Source organism: Mustela nigripes, chromosome 2, assembly GCF_022355385.1.
Source record: "Mustela nigripes isolate SB6536 chromosome 2, MUSNIG.SB6536, whole genome shotgun sequence".
In the NCBI taxonomy this organism is placed as follows: domain Eukaryota; kingdom Metazoa; phylum Chordata; class Mammalia; order Carnivora; family Mustelidae; genus Mustela; species Mustela nigripes.
Window position 1 is genome coordinate 18161853 of NC_081558.1, and position 12190 is coordinate 18174042.

Sequence of the window (12190 nt, forward strand, 5' to 3'; positions counted from 1 at the left end):
GGTAAGTGAGTTAACTGGAGAGAGATCAGTTTTTAAGGCTTATGTTGGAACACTAGAAGAAATTTTGGTTGGTCGAGATAGTTAAATTCAAAAGAAGGAAAGTCGGGGGGGAATCCAATCCCTAAAAACTGAAGGAAAGTGAAGGAGAGAGCTGCCCCAGGGCCTTGGCACAGTTGCCCTGGCTGAGCTCTGCTGAGCCCAGGAGCACCGAGCAGCAGAGGGTGGGGGCAGTGAGGGTCAGTGGGGATGGTGAGCAGATGGGGATAGTGAACGCCAGGCAAGGGAGGGGCAGGGACTGCAGCGGAGGGTGGGGGCACCGAGCAGCAGAGGGCGGGCGGGTACACTGGGGGCACCGAGCAGTGAAGGGCAGGCATTGGGGGCACCCCGCAGCAGAGCGCGGGCACTGAGGGCACTGAGCAGTGGAGGGCGGGGGCACTGGGAGGGCGGCAAAGGGCATCTGATTACCGCGTCGATCTCGTTGAGGACCTTCCACTGCTCGTACGGCACACCCAGGGCCTCAGCTGTCTGGATGGTCCTCTTCATCTGGCTCGTCCAGACCTTCAGGTCCTTTATGTTCTGATCACGGATGAACTGGGCCAGACTTCTGGCGAACTGAAATGCATCAGAAACAAATTCAGACTCACAGGCCCAAGGCTGCCCTTCAAAGGACCACAAAGCCATAGGGCACAACAGAATCATGCCACCCAGCCTCAGAACAGAGAACTGACCTCCTGCGAGCACCCACACCCGCGAGCGCTCTCGTTACACGTTCTTACCAGATGCTCCAAATTCCAGTTGTGAAGCATTATGCCCCTCGCCATCGCCCACCTCCCAACCGGATGGCCCGGACCACATGGCCTCCCCACAGAGGCCTGAGCATCTCCCCCAGACTGCGGGGCAGCCATCAGCTGCATTGCAGGGACTTGGGTCACTCCCATAACAGCGTGCCTTTCCAAGGAAAGGGATTCAGCTGGTGATAGCTCACATGGAAGCCAGAGATCCAAGCGTGGTGCTTGGTGACTTTTCCTACATGATAGGAACATTCCAGATTGAATGAAGGTCATCCACCTATATTACACATGAGCTACGAGAGCTAGAGCCAGTCCCGTTGAACACATGCATACATGCACCCAGCTGCCCACGGCTCCCCCCACCACCCCCGAGCAGGCCAGCTCACGTACACACACATGCACTGACCTCCCTGCCCCGGGGGGACAGGCCCGGGTCCCCGCCGATCCGGCCCTTGAGGTTGAGCTCGCTTTCTCCGTGTCGGCAGAGGTAGATGGAGCGGGGGGTCACGTGGATGTTCATGAGGTAGTACACGATACGGCTCTGGATGTGGTCGGCCACGCGGTTCACCACGTAGCTCTGCCCCACATCCATGATCTTGATGTAGGACAGATCCCTTTCCAGAGAGAAGGGCGACAGAGACAGGTAAGTGTGACTGCGACCCCGAGGGCTCAGCCTGCCAGCCACAGAGCTGTGTCCTCCGGACCACCACGCTTGAGATCACGACACAGGGGACGGGGAGCGGATGTGCAAGTGACGGGATGAGGAGGGAGCAACACAACACGTGGGACATCCAGACAGACCCCGTGAGAGGTGCTCAACACTTATTGTGTTTCCAAAAGGTGACATCGAAAGGGTCAGTCATACACATTGTGACTGTCACCCCAGCTCTGTGGCCCCCAGGCCCCACTTGCCTACCTCTGAGCTCTTAACGCACAGTCTGTAAGGTGAAGAAGAGAGAGTTTTTTCCAGGCCTGACCTTGAGGTAGCTGGCAAACCATCTTCACCTCCGCTCCCCTGGCCAGCCACTCCTGGACCTGCCTCTCCTTCCCCCAGGAAGCCTGCTCCTGTACCCCAGCTCAGCCGCTTCCCTTGCTCGCTCAGGCTGGGCAGCGGGGCGGCTGGGAGAACCCGCTCACTCGTCTGTTTATGTTTGCTGGGTGTTGGGGAGACAGCAGGAGGAAAGGCAGGGTTTCTCGGGCATCGTGCTCTGGGTTGGCCTGGGAAGGCCGTCTGAAGGTTCTTAGCTGAGTTCTCACTGTCTGGCCTGAGGGCCTGCGTTTAGGTTTAGGGTTGTTACACAAACACCAATAAAAACAGCAGCAGCATCAACTGAGGAATCCGACAGGAGCGCTCCATCTGGCTAAGCCCCTCTCGTGCAGTCAGGTCACAGAATCACAAGAACCACTGTTTTGGGGTGACTGGAGAAACACAAAAAACCACAGAGGCCCAGGCAGTGGGTGCCGACTGGCCTGGGCTGGCCACAGACGCTCAGTCAGTGCAGGAACTGTTCTGTAAAGACTCCCAGAAATCATCTCTCTTCCAGGCGCCTGTTCCCCCTGGTTTGTACGCACGAGATGTTCTCCTATGATCATACAGGACCCATGCCCACGTTTATATCCCAGACGTTCAGGTAATGCTGCACAACTTACCCTGTCGCCTGTGTCTTGCCTATGATCTGCGACTATGCAATACTTTACCAGGGGCCACGGTGTTACTGACTTACCCGCGGCCCCCACTAGGCTATTACACAGAAGTTGGTGAACTATGGCCAACAAGTCAAATTCGGCCCACAGCCTGTTTTTGTAAATAAAGTTTTATTGGAATAGGAGTCATGCCCATTTATTGACATATTGTCTATGTCTCCGTTGCACTACAATGGCAGAGTTAAATACCTCAACAGAGACTGTTCCCAAAGCCTAAAATATTTGCTACCTGACCCTTTACAGATAGAGTTTGCTACTGTAAGAGCCTTAACTGCATGCCCCTTGCGGGTCTGAAGACCCTTCCCCACCCAACACTTACTTTTGCTGTGTTTGCCATTCCAGAAGGAGTCTGTGGAGCTAACCAGCACAGGCCACTGCCAGCTGTATGTAGACAGGATCTGGGCGCTCCCCCCACCCCCACCGCCTCAAAACACAAACTGTGCACTCACAGAACATGAAATGTTTGCAAATGCCCTGCGGGAAGGCCCTTCACACAGAAATTAGGCTTGATTTTATAAGAGAATAGCAGAAAATTCTTTCTCCCTTTTTTCTTCCTTTCTCCCTCCCTCCTTTCTTTTTATTTTTTTATTTTTTAAAAAAGATTTTATTTATTTATTTGACAGACATAGATTACAAGTAGTCAGAGAGGTAGGCAGGGAGAGAGGAGGAAGCAGGCTCCCCGCTGAGCAGAGAGCCCGATGTGGAGCTCTATCCCAGGACCCTGAGACCATGACCTGAGCCGAAGGCAGAGGCTTTAACCCACTGAGCCACCCAGGTGCCCCCCTTCCTTTCTTTTTAGCAAGCTCTATGCCCAATACAGGGCTTGAACTTAAGACCCTGAGATCAAGAGTCGAATGGAATAACAGAAAATTCTGACTTGCAGAGCCTCACATAAGATAATAGGGGTTCTGCAAGTCACCTCTATTTATTTATTTATTTTTTTATTTGACAGACAGAGATCACAAGTAGGCAGAGCAGCAGGCAGAGAGAGAGGGGGAAGCAGGCTCCCCGCTGAGCAGAGAGCCCGATGTGGGGCTTGATCCCAGGACCCTGGGATCATGACCTGAGCCAAAGGCAGAGGCTTAATCCACTGAGCCACCTAGGCGTCCCTGGCCCACAATTTCTGCCCAAAGGGAAGAACAAGGCCAGACCATCTCTGCCTGTTGGGGCCACCCTTTAGCCACCACGCCGGCGAGTCACAAGGAGGCAGCCGAGCAGGACCCCCGCCCACCACCCATCATAGCTGCAGAACACAGTGTTCGCCTCACTCACCTGTCCAGGTCCTCATCCAGCGACTCATACGAGTTCTCATAGCACTCAATGCGCCGCATGAAATCTTCTGTGGCCTCGTCACTGTCGTGGTTCACGTAGTCAGGGCTGCCCAGTTTCACTTGCTGTCGGACCAGGCACAGAGCAAGGACACATGAGGGCTAGAGGCCAGGCAGGGCCAGAGACCAAGGAGGATGCTGGGCGGGGGGTGAGGGGATGCTGAGCCAGAGGCCAGGACAAGGATGGGGGCATGAGGCTGGAGGCCGACCCCAGGAGACTCTTCCATTAGGAAGAGTCCAGCAGTCCCCCGGTCTTCATTTCCACACTAGTGCCGGCAGACTACTACAGGGCAGCTGAAGGGGGGAGTCCTCATCTTTGTGCCACAGCGGGAGGTGAGGCCACAGGGGCGAAGGGCCTGGAAGCCCCTTCCCAGCTGAACCATCTCCCCCAACCCAGATGTTCATTCCTTGGATAAGGAGATAGGGTGTAGGGGAGAGATGTCAAATCTCTTTCTCTTTCAAAATATAAACATTGCTTCCTACCCCCCACTCCCTACCTGCAGAGGCTGAAGTTCCTCTCCCACTGTCCAGGGAATGACGGTGGGGAAAGGGAGGGGAAGGCAAGAGGAGGGAACAAGAGTGCACGCCCCCCAGCTACAGGGCCTGCTGCATGGGAGAGTCTCCAATCACCTGACCTGGCGTTGTACAGCCTTCCCCTGCCACACCCAAAGCTCAAGAAGCCCAAAGCCAGGCCAGCCTAGGCACTGGTCCAAAACCGCAGATGGACTTCGCTGTCCCACGCCACCTCCGCTGCACTACGATCCCCCACAAGGTCAGAGACACCACTCACCACGATGTTAGCAGCTATGACCTCAGGGTCCACGCAGATGGACTCCACAAAAAAGGTCTACAGCAAGGACAAGGCCGGGCAGGAGGGAAGGAACCACAGACACATTCAGCGCACTGGGCCTGGCTCCACGGAGCTCCCACCTCCCTGAGGGCCAGGCTGACCCCAGAGCCCTTCTTCTGGGGTGGGGACAGGCTCGAGAAGCCCCAAACCAAACTAGGTGCTACCCTACCCAGAACCCTCCCACAAGACACCCACTTCCCTGGAAAGAAAAGCCCAGGCGGAGAGGAAATAGTAACCCCTGTACCCCACATCCACCCAGAAGCTCACCTGCCTGACCCCCGCACACATCAGGAGGCTGTGACAGGGACCTGGAGGGTCCGAACCCAACCGAGGAGGTGGACCAAAGACGCCTTACCTTGTAGCCATTCTGCTCCCCAAAATTAAAGATGGTCGCTCTCCGTTCTCGGGTGGTATTCGTTGCATCAAAAACCTAGGACCAAACCAGGGTTAACTCGGACTCTGGCCCCAGAGCGAGGGAGGTGGGAGGCCAGCCAACAGCAGCTGCACAGGGACCATTTTTCTCACAGGGACCAGCTGGTGCCCAGGCCACCTGCCTGGCCAGTCTCTGCAGGGCCTGGGCCAGGCCTCCCCTTCCTTGAGGAACACGCCTCAAGGAAGCTGGAAGGAGTGGGTGCCTGTGCTCCCGGCAGGCACTCAATCCGTGCTTGGCCAACAGGACTTCCTGTAAAACCAGTTAAACATGGAGTGTGGAATCCCCGTTTATCGTCACTCTACCCTGAGACTCCGCAAAGACGGGAAAAGAAGAAGAAAGAGAACAGGAGAGATGTTAGCAGAATTCTGGGGACTAACTTAGAGAAACGGAGAAAAACAAACACAAGCCCTCAGCCAGCAGAGCACACCCACCTGAATGGAATGGGGAGCATCAGGAAAGGGACCCAGGGAAAAGGGACAAGTGTGCAGTGGAAACAGGGGGGACTGCCTAGTGGTGAAACTAAGAGCAGGTGGAGCCCCAGGCCCTCTCCCTGCCTTGTCCAGCCAGGCTGACCCGCCTGGGCCTCCTTGTGAACCGCTGGGACCTGTCCATGTGCCCTCAGGAGTGACCCATTCACTCGCATGTCTAAAACCAGGTTTTAAGGCATCATTTAAAAAATATATATTTTTTTACTTGTTTATTTGTCAGAGAGAGAGAGAAGGTGAGCACAAGCAGGGAGAGTGTCAGGCAGAAGAAGCAGGCTCCCCACATAGCAAGGAGTCTGATATGGGGCTTGATCCCAGGACCCTGGGATTATGACCTGAGCCAAAAGTAGACACATCCAACCAACTGAGCCACTGGGTGTCCTGAGCATCATTTTTTTTTTTTAAAGATTTTATTTATTTATTTGACAGAGAGAGATCACAAGTAGGCAGAGAGGCAGGCAGAGTTAGAGGGGAGAAGCAGGCTTGCCGCTGAGCAGAGAGCCTGATGTGGGGCTCAATCCCAGGACCCTGGGATCACAACCCGAGCCGAAGTCAGAGGCTTTAATCCACTGAGCCACCCAGGCGCCCCCTGAGCATCATTTTTTTAAGAGGGCATTCAACCAGGGCTCATGGGATGCTCCAGCAAAACCTCAACGTGAAAAACAGAGACTACATAGAAAAGAATAAAACGAACTGTGAAAAAATGAAGATGGGACAGGGAACAGAAAGAAATGTCAAACAACAACAACAACAAAAAAAAACCCTTACAACTATTATCTAAAGAGAGATACAAAATACTGTAAGAACCCTGAAACAGAAACAGAGTTCTAAAAAACTGGAACACTCAAAGATAAGAAATGTAGAATTTAGAGATTAAAATATGATCACAGAAATTCCTTAAAAATTCAACTGGATAGGGACGCCTGGGTGGCTCAGTTGGTTAAGCAGCTGCCTTCGGCTCAGGTCATGGTCCCAGGGTCCTGCGATCGAGTACCACATCGGGCTCCTTGCTTGGCAGGGAGCCTGTTTCTCCCTCTGCCTCTGCCTGCCTCTCTGTCTGCCTGCGCTCACTCGCTTTCTCTCCCTCTGTCTCTGACAAATAAATAAATAAAATCTTAAAAAAAAAAAATTCAACTGGATACTTGTACAGTAATGTTAAGAAAGTCTCCCTGAAAATAGACCACAAGTGACAGAGGTAGGAAATCGGGAGAGAAAAAAAAGATAACTGGGGCTCGGGTCCAGCATGAAACCACCAGGAGTTCTCGAAAAAGCAGCTCAGAAAATTGGGAGTGGAGCAGAAAATCAACTGTCAGAAACCGGTGGGGGTGGTTTATTAAAGCAATATGACATTTTCCCTGACCTGTTAGAAAAGAGTTTCACATTAGAAAGGGTGGCCCTGGGACCCAGCACAATGGAGGAGACCACAAAGCCGTCAAGTCCTCCCCAGAGAAAAGGGCATGAGCAGCCCCAAGAGACAAAACTTTTGGGAAGATCAGCAAATCAGAACGCCATGAGGCTTTTCCACACTACTCTAGAAGCCAACTCTACAACAGAGCGATGCTGTGGAAATTCTAAAGGAAAAAATACTTCCCACCTAAACCCAACCATCAGACAGGAGGATGAAAAGCCATTGCCAGACAAGCAAGATCTCATGCAAGGTAATTCCCAAGTACCTTCCTTGGGAAGCTACTGGAGGACGAGCTCCAACAAAACAAGTCAGTGAGTCAAGGAAAAAGAAGACACGGGGGCCAAGAGCAGGGCTTCAACTGGGGAGCCAGGACGTGGGAACTCCTGAGACCAAGAAGGGGACTGAGTCAGGTGGAGCTGGGATTAAGAGCTGCAGGAACCACACCTCCAAGAGGAAAAAGGAAGGAAAAAGCAGTTCCTGTGTTCTCCTGCATAGGGTGAGGAGAGGGGCCTTTCCTATAGACGCCCAGGCTCAAGCTGGCCCCACCCATCCCTCTGACGGGAGGGGCTAGCACATTGTTGGAATTCCATTACCCAGGATTCAGCAGGTTCCAGGAACAGCCACTAAATGCGCGGCAGGATTCTCTCCAGCCCAGCAGAAATCACACTTAATCAAGACTTAGGTAACGCAATCACCCCATGTGGTGACCGACAATTTGAGTATCCAGAAGGGAGACCTACTAGGTCAAATGCAACCACAAGTCCAGAGGGAAATCCCCAGCACACATCCAGCCTGCGGCTTCCTTCTGTATGGCGACTGTAGACTTCCTCTCAGGGCCTGGCAGCCAGAGGCTGCTGTAGCCACATATACCCTCCCCTCCCTGCCAGGCACCTGACAAGCAAAAGGGTGGATGTAGGCAGGCTTCCCACGTCATTCCCAAAAGACATGGGGATGTCCCACTCACCGCCACATGTCCCCCCTCCTCACTGAGGAACCGCCGGACGTCACGGAGGGCTGCCAGTGCACACTGCCTTCAGAAGAGAAAACACAGGGTCAGCCCTAGAGGGCCACAGAACATGACACATCCTACCCTGACCAGGAAGGGCCCAGTCCCTGGGGCCCCTACCCTTCTCAAGGTCTCTTTCTCCTTGAGGTCCTTTTCAGTACTTTTGCTAACTCTGCTCCTATAACCCGAAGGCTATGTGCTCCTGGCCACTGGGGATATATATATAATTTTAAGATTTAATGAATTTATTTATTTGACAGAGAGAGAGAGCACAAGCAGGGGGAGCAGCAGGCAGAGGGAAACCAAGAGGCAGAGGGAAAAGCAGACGCTCAGCTGAGCAGGCAGCCCAACGTGGGACTCGATCCCAGGACTCAGGGATCATGACCTGAGCTGGAGGCAGATGCTTAACCGACTGAGCCACCCAGGCAGCCCCAAAATAAGCACTTTTAAAACCAGATGATTCCTTGTGTGTGAGTGCTGGGGGCTGGTGTTGCTGGCCCCCAGGGCGACATTATACTTAATATTCCATTTGCTTTCCTGGAAGAGCAAATATGTGAAACTCTTATGGAGGAGGGTGCTGTGTCTCTGCCTCTTGCACCTATGTCCACGGACCCTCTGGAAGACGAAATCTTCCCCATGACTAACCATCAACTATATCGCCTTCAGAACATCTCAGCCTTTTGGTTTATTGCTGCGAAATGGGCTGCCATACGTAAGGTCTTCCTCATACTATCCTTTTCTCCTCTAATGTCTGGAGACAGGCAGATCACTCGAGCCTTTTATCTATTACCTGCACTTTTTTTACCCCCAAAGATTTTATTTATTTATTTGACAGAGAGAGAGAGATCACAAGTAGGCAGAGAGGCAGGCAGAGAGCTGGGGGTGGGGGGGGGGAAGCAGGCTCCCCGCTAAGCAGAGAGCCCGATACGGGGCTCAATCCCAGGACCCTGGGACCATGACCTGATCCGAAGGCAGACGCTTAACCATATGAGCCACCCAGGTGCCCCTACCTACACTTTCTTGATGCAAGAGTAAAGTTAGAAAGTTAGAAAGTTCTTCCATTTGTTTGATCTTCGGATTTGGTACACAAACCTGCAGCACATCCAAGGACGGAGCTGTAGGGCCTTTCACCAGCCAGGCCCCAGGGCCTGAGCATGAAGGCACAGGCCAGGCAGAGCAGGGGGCCGGCTGCTGGGGTTAGGGGCAACTTGGTGGCACAGCTGAGTCCAGGTCCCCAGAAGCAGTTCTGCTCCTATGCCTCTTTGTGACCTTTTTGCACCCCAGCCGGTCTTTTGGTTAAAACTTTAAAGAGCTTTCTTCTGGGGCCCCTGGGTGGCTCAGTGGGTTAAGCCTCTGCTTTTGGCTCAGGTCATGGTCTCAGTGTCCTGGGATTGAGCCCCACATCAAGCTCTCGGCTCAGCGGGTAACCTGCTTCCCCTTCTCCCTCTGCCTGCCTGTGTACTTGTGCTCTCTCTCTTTCTCTCTCTGTCAAATAAATAAATAAAATCTTTAAAAACACAAAAGAGCTTTCTTCTGCCAAGAAAAACTCTGAATTCTGAGAGTCTGGGCAACGCACTGCTGAAGCCATTTCTGGCCAGCTCTGTGAATGCCCTGGATCCTGGACTTAAGATTGGCAGGTTGCTCTGGCTGAGGCAACACCCAGTGAGGGGGATCTCGGGGCTCCAGTGGAGACGTGGGACCAACAGCCCGGGAGCCCGAGCGTATGGGGGTGTGGGTGTGAAGCAGGGACGGTCTTGTGGGACTGAGCCCTTCCCCTGTGCAGACTGATGCTAACTCCAGGTGGACCGTGTCAAGACAGACCTGAATAGGATTGTTAGATGCACAAGCATGTGCCCATGGGCGTATGTGCACACAGGCTCATGTATGGTAGGAGACTAAGTGTGCCCGATGGCACGTGTGTTCACGTGACCTGCATGTGCACACGTGACTGTATGCCTTCCCTGGACCTTCCACGGTGCCCGGTGTCAGGGACAGACATCAACGTTGTGTATCCCCAGGGACCTCAACAACATGTTGGGGTCACCCAGGCCTCTGGACAGTCTAGCCTTCCCTTCTCAGGCTTCCCATTTTAAAAAGTCTGATCCTTCTGTGTTGCCATGTACCTGTGGGCATTTTGGGCTGGTTATTGGGAAATGGTCCTGAAGCCCAGGGGCCAGAGCTAGCCTTCAGATCCAGGAGAGAGGGTTTCCAGGAATAGCCAGAGGGCCTGCCTGCAGGAAGGCACCAGTGAACCACCCCCAGCTTCTCCCACTGGGGCCTCTGTTCCATCTGGGCCACCCTACCCTAGCTCCCCAAACTCTCCAAGTCATCGTTTCCCCCTCTGAGTTAATCCCAATACTCCTACCTTCAGGAGGCCTGAGCTGAATTACTGGTGGGCCCTGGCAGGGCCAGCTCCCTTATTCTTCCCACAGACACTCTGGATTTAGACAGGCCTGGCTTCAGATTCAAACCCTGCGTGATCCCAAGCAACACCATCACTTTCAGACCATGCCTCCCCATCTGGGAGAGTGAGGTGACACCACCGGCCCCCACGCAGGAGAAGACAAACCAGCTAGTGGGTGCCCACAGCTTGAAGTTGTTGCAGAACTGGCACTGGATACAACCTCTGACCTACTAACTGGGTAACACTAGAAAGATGGACACGGAAGTCTTCAGTGGTGTGGGCTTAGATTCAAGTCTGGGCTCTGGGCAGAAATGTGTTATCTCATGTGAGACTCCTGAGCCTCAGTTTCCTCACCTGTAAAATGGGCAGGAGTGACAACGGGCAGCATGCGCCCAACATACAAGTGGGAGTGCAAATACCAGTCCCCTCCCTTTTGTCTGGGTCACAAGAGTCTGCCCCCAGTTTCACCCACAATTGGGCCACAGGCCTGAACAACAGACTCCCCTTCCCCTTCCCTGGTGCTGCTGCACCAGGGCCATGCCCCACAGTGGGGAGCTCTTGCCCCCTGGTGGCCAGAGACTGAGCAGGCAGCCTAGTATCCAGGCCTAGGCCACAAACACAGAGCTTCTGGCCTGGAGCTCTGCTTGATTTGGGGAGGTCACTAGAGCTGGGCCAGCCTCTGCTAAATGCGCTAGCACAATGGCCGAACCCCAAGCAACGGTAAGGAGACTTCTTGATCCCTCAGCTGACACCTGCCAAAAAGAGCACAGATCCCCAGACCACCAGTTGGTGTTCTTGGTTCGAGTGTGAATGGGGCGGGGAAGGGAGGAGGTCTGCAAATTCCCATCTCATGAATGAGAACAGGAGGGTGAAGTCTGAGCCACTTGAAAGCAAAGCCGAGGCCTGTCCTACACATGCCAAGAACATGCTAAGCAAATGTCAAATATCCTCCAAATATACAGTTTATCAGGTAGGAAGGGTACGGTTCTGGGCCCAATCCTTCCCCCTCTGTGCCAGAAGGTGGTCCCTCCCCCACTCTGCCCCATCGCGGAGGCCTGTGTCCCCGCACCCACTCAGGCTCCCATCCTTATCAGAGGCCATGCCAGTGGAGGGCTTGGGGTAAGCAAGTGAGAGGTCTCTGCAGCCTGCCCATGACCTGTCCTAGGTCTCCTCAATCTCTCTGAAGCCCCATCTTCCCCTCCCATAGGATGTCCTTACTAAGGTTTCATAAATCCCAGGGAGGGCCAGCCGCCAAGGTGCCACCCTGGGGCACCTGGGTGGCTCAGTAGGTTAAGGGTCGGCCTTCGGCTTAGGTCCTGATCTTAGAGTCCTGGGATTGAGCCCCACCTCCGGCTCCTTGCTCAGCCGGGAGTCTGCTGCTCCTTCTCCCTCTGCCCCTCCCCACTGTCCATGCTCTCTCTCTTTCTCTCTGTCTAAAAAAGAAATAAAATCTTAAAAAAAAGAGGCCCTATAGCCTTGCCTATTGTCCCCATATCCCCAACCCCACCACACCCTGAGAGATCAGAAGACCAACCCTGTCATAGCCCAGTGGGGCAGAGCAAGGCCAGGGCTCAGGAGCAGCTGGGCATCTGGGCTCCAAGGTCTTCTATGTAAACACACATAATTACACACGTACACACTCACTTCCTGATCTTCAGGCCCTCTTCATTGTCTGGAAGGAAAAACTCAAAAGACTTGTACGTCTTGACCATGTCCCGGCGATACTGGCCAACGTTGAATTCTGGGGGAAAGAAAGGCTCAGTTTTGACCTTGACCCACCC

General features: G+C 53.7%; 1 protein-coding gene across 2 annotated transcripts in view; it reads right to left on the bottom strand.

The window, feature by feature from the left end:
* Positions 1-12190, bottom strand: part of PFKFB4 (6-phosphofructo-2-kinase/fructose-2,6-biphosphatase 4) — a 36045-nt gene that overhangs the window by 14979 nt on the left and 8876 nt on the right. For both annotated transcript variants that reach the window (XM_059389654.1, XM_059389652.1), the window contains exons 3-9: positions 12054-12150; positions 7964-8030; positions 5029-5103; positions 4614-4670; positions 3768-3889; positions 1198-1405; positions 466-612 (exon numbers count right to left, since the gene is read on the bottom strand). In XM_059389654.1, coding sequence (XP_059245637.1) covers positions 466-612; positions 1198-1405; positions 3768-3889; positions 4614-4670; positions 5029-5103; positions 7964-8030; positions 12054-12150 — 773 coding nt within the window. The remainder of the gene's footprint in view (positions 1-465; positions 613-1197; positions 1406-3767; positions 3890-4613; positions 4671-5028; positions 5104-7963; positions 8031-12053; positions 12151-12190) is intronic.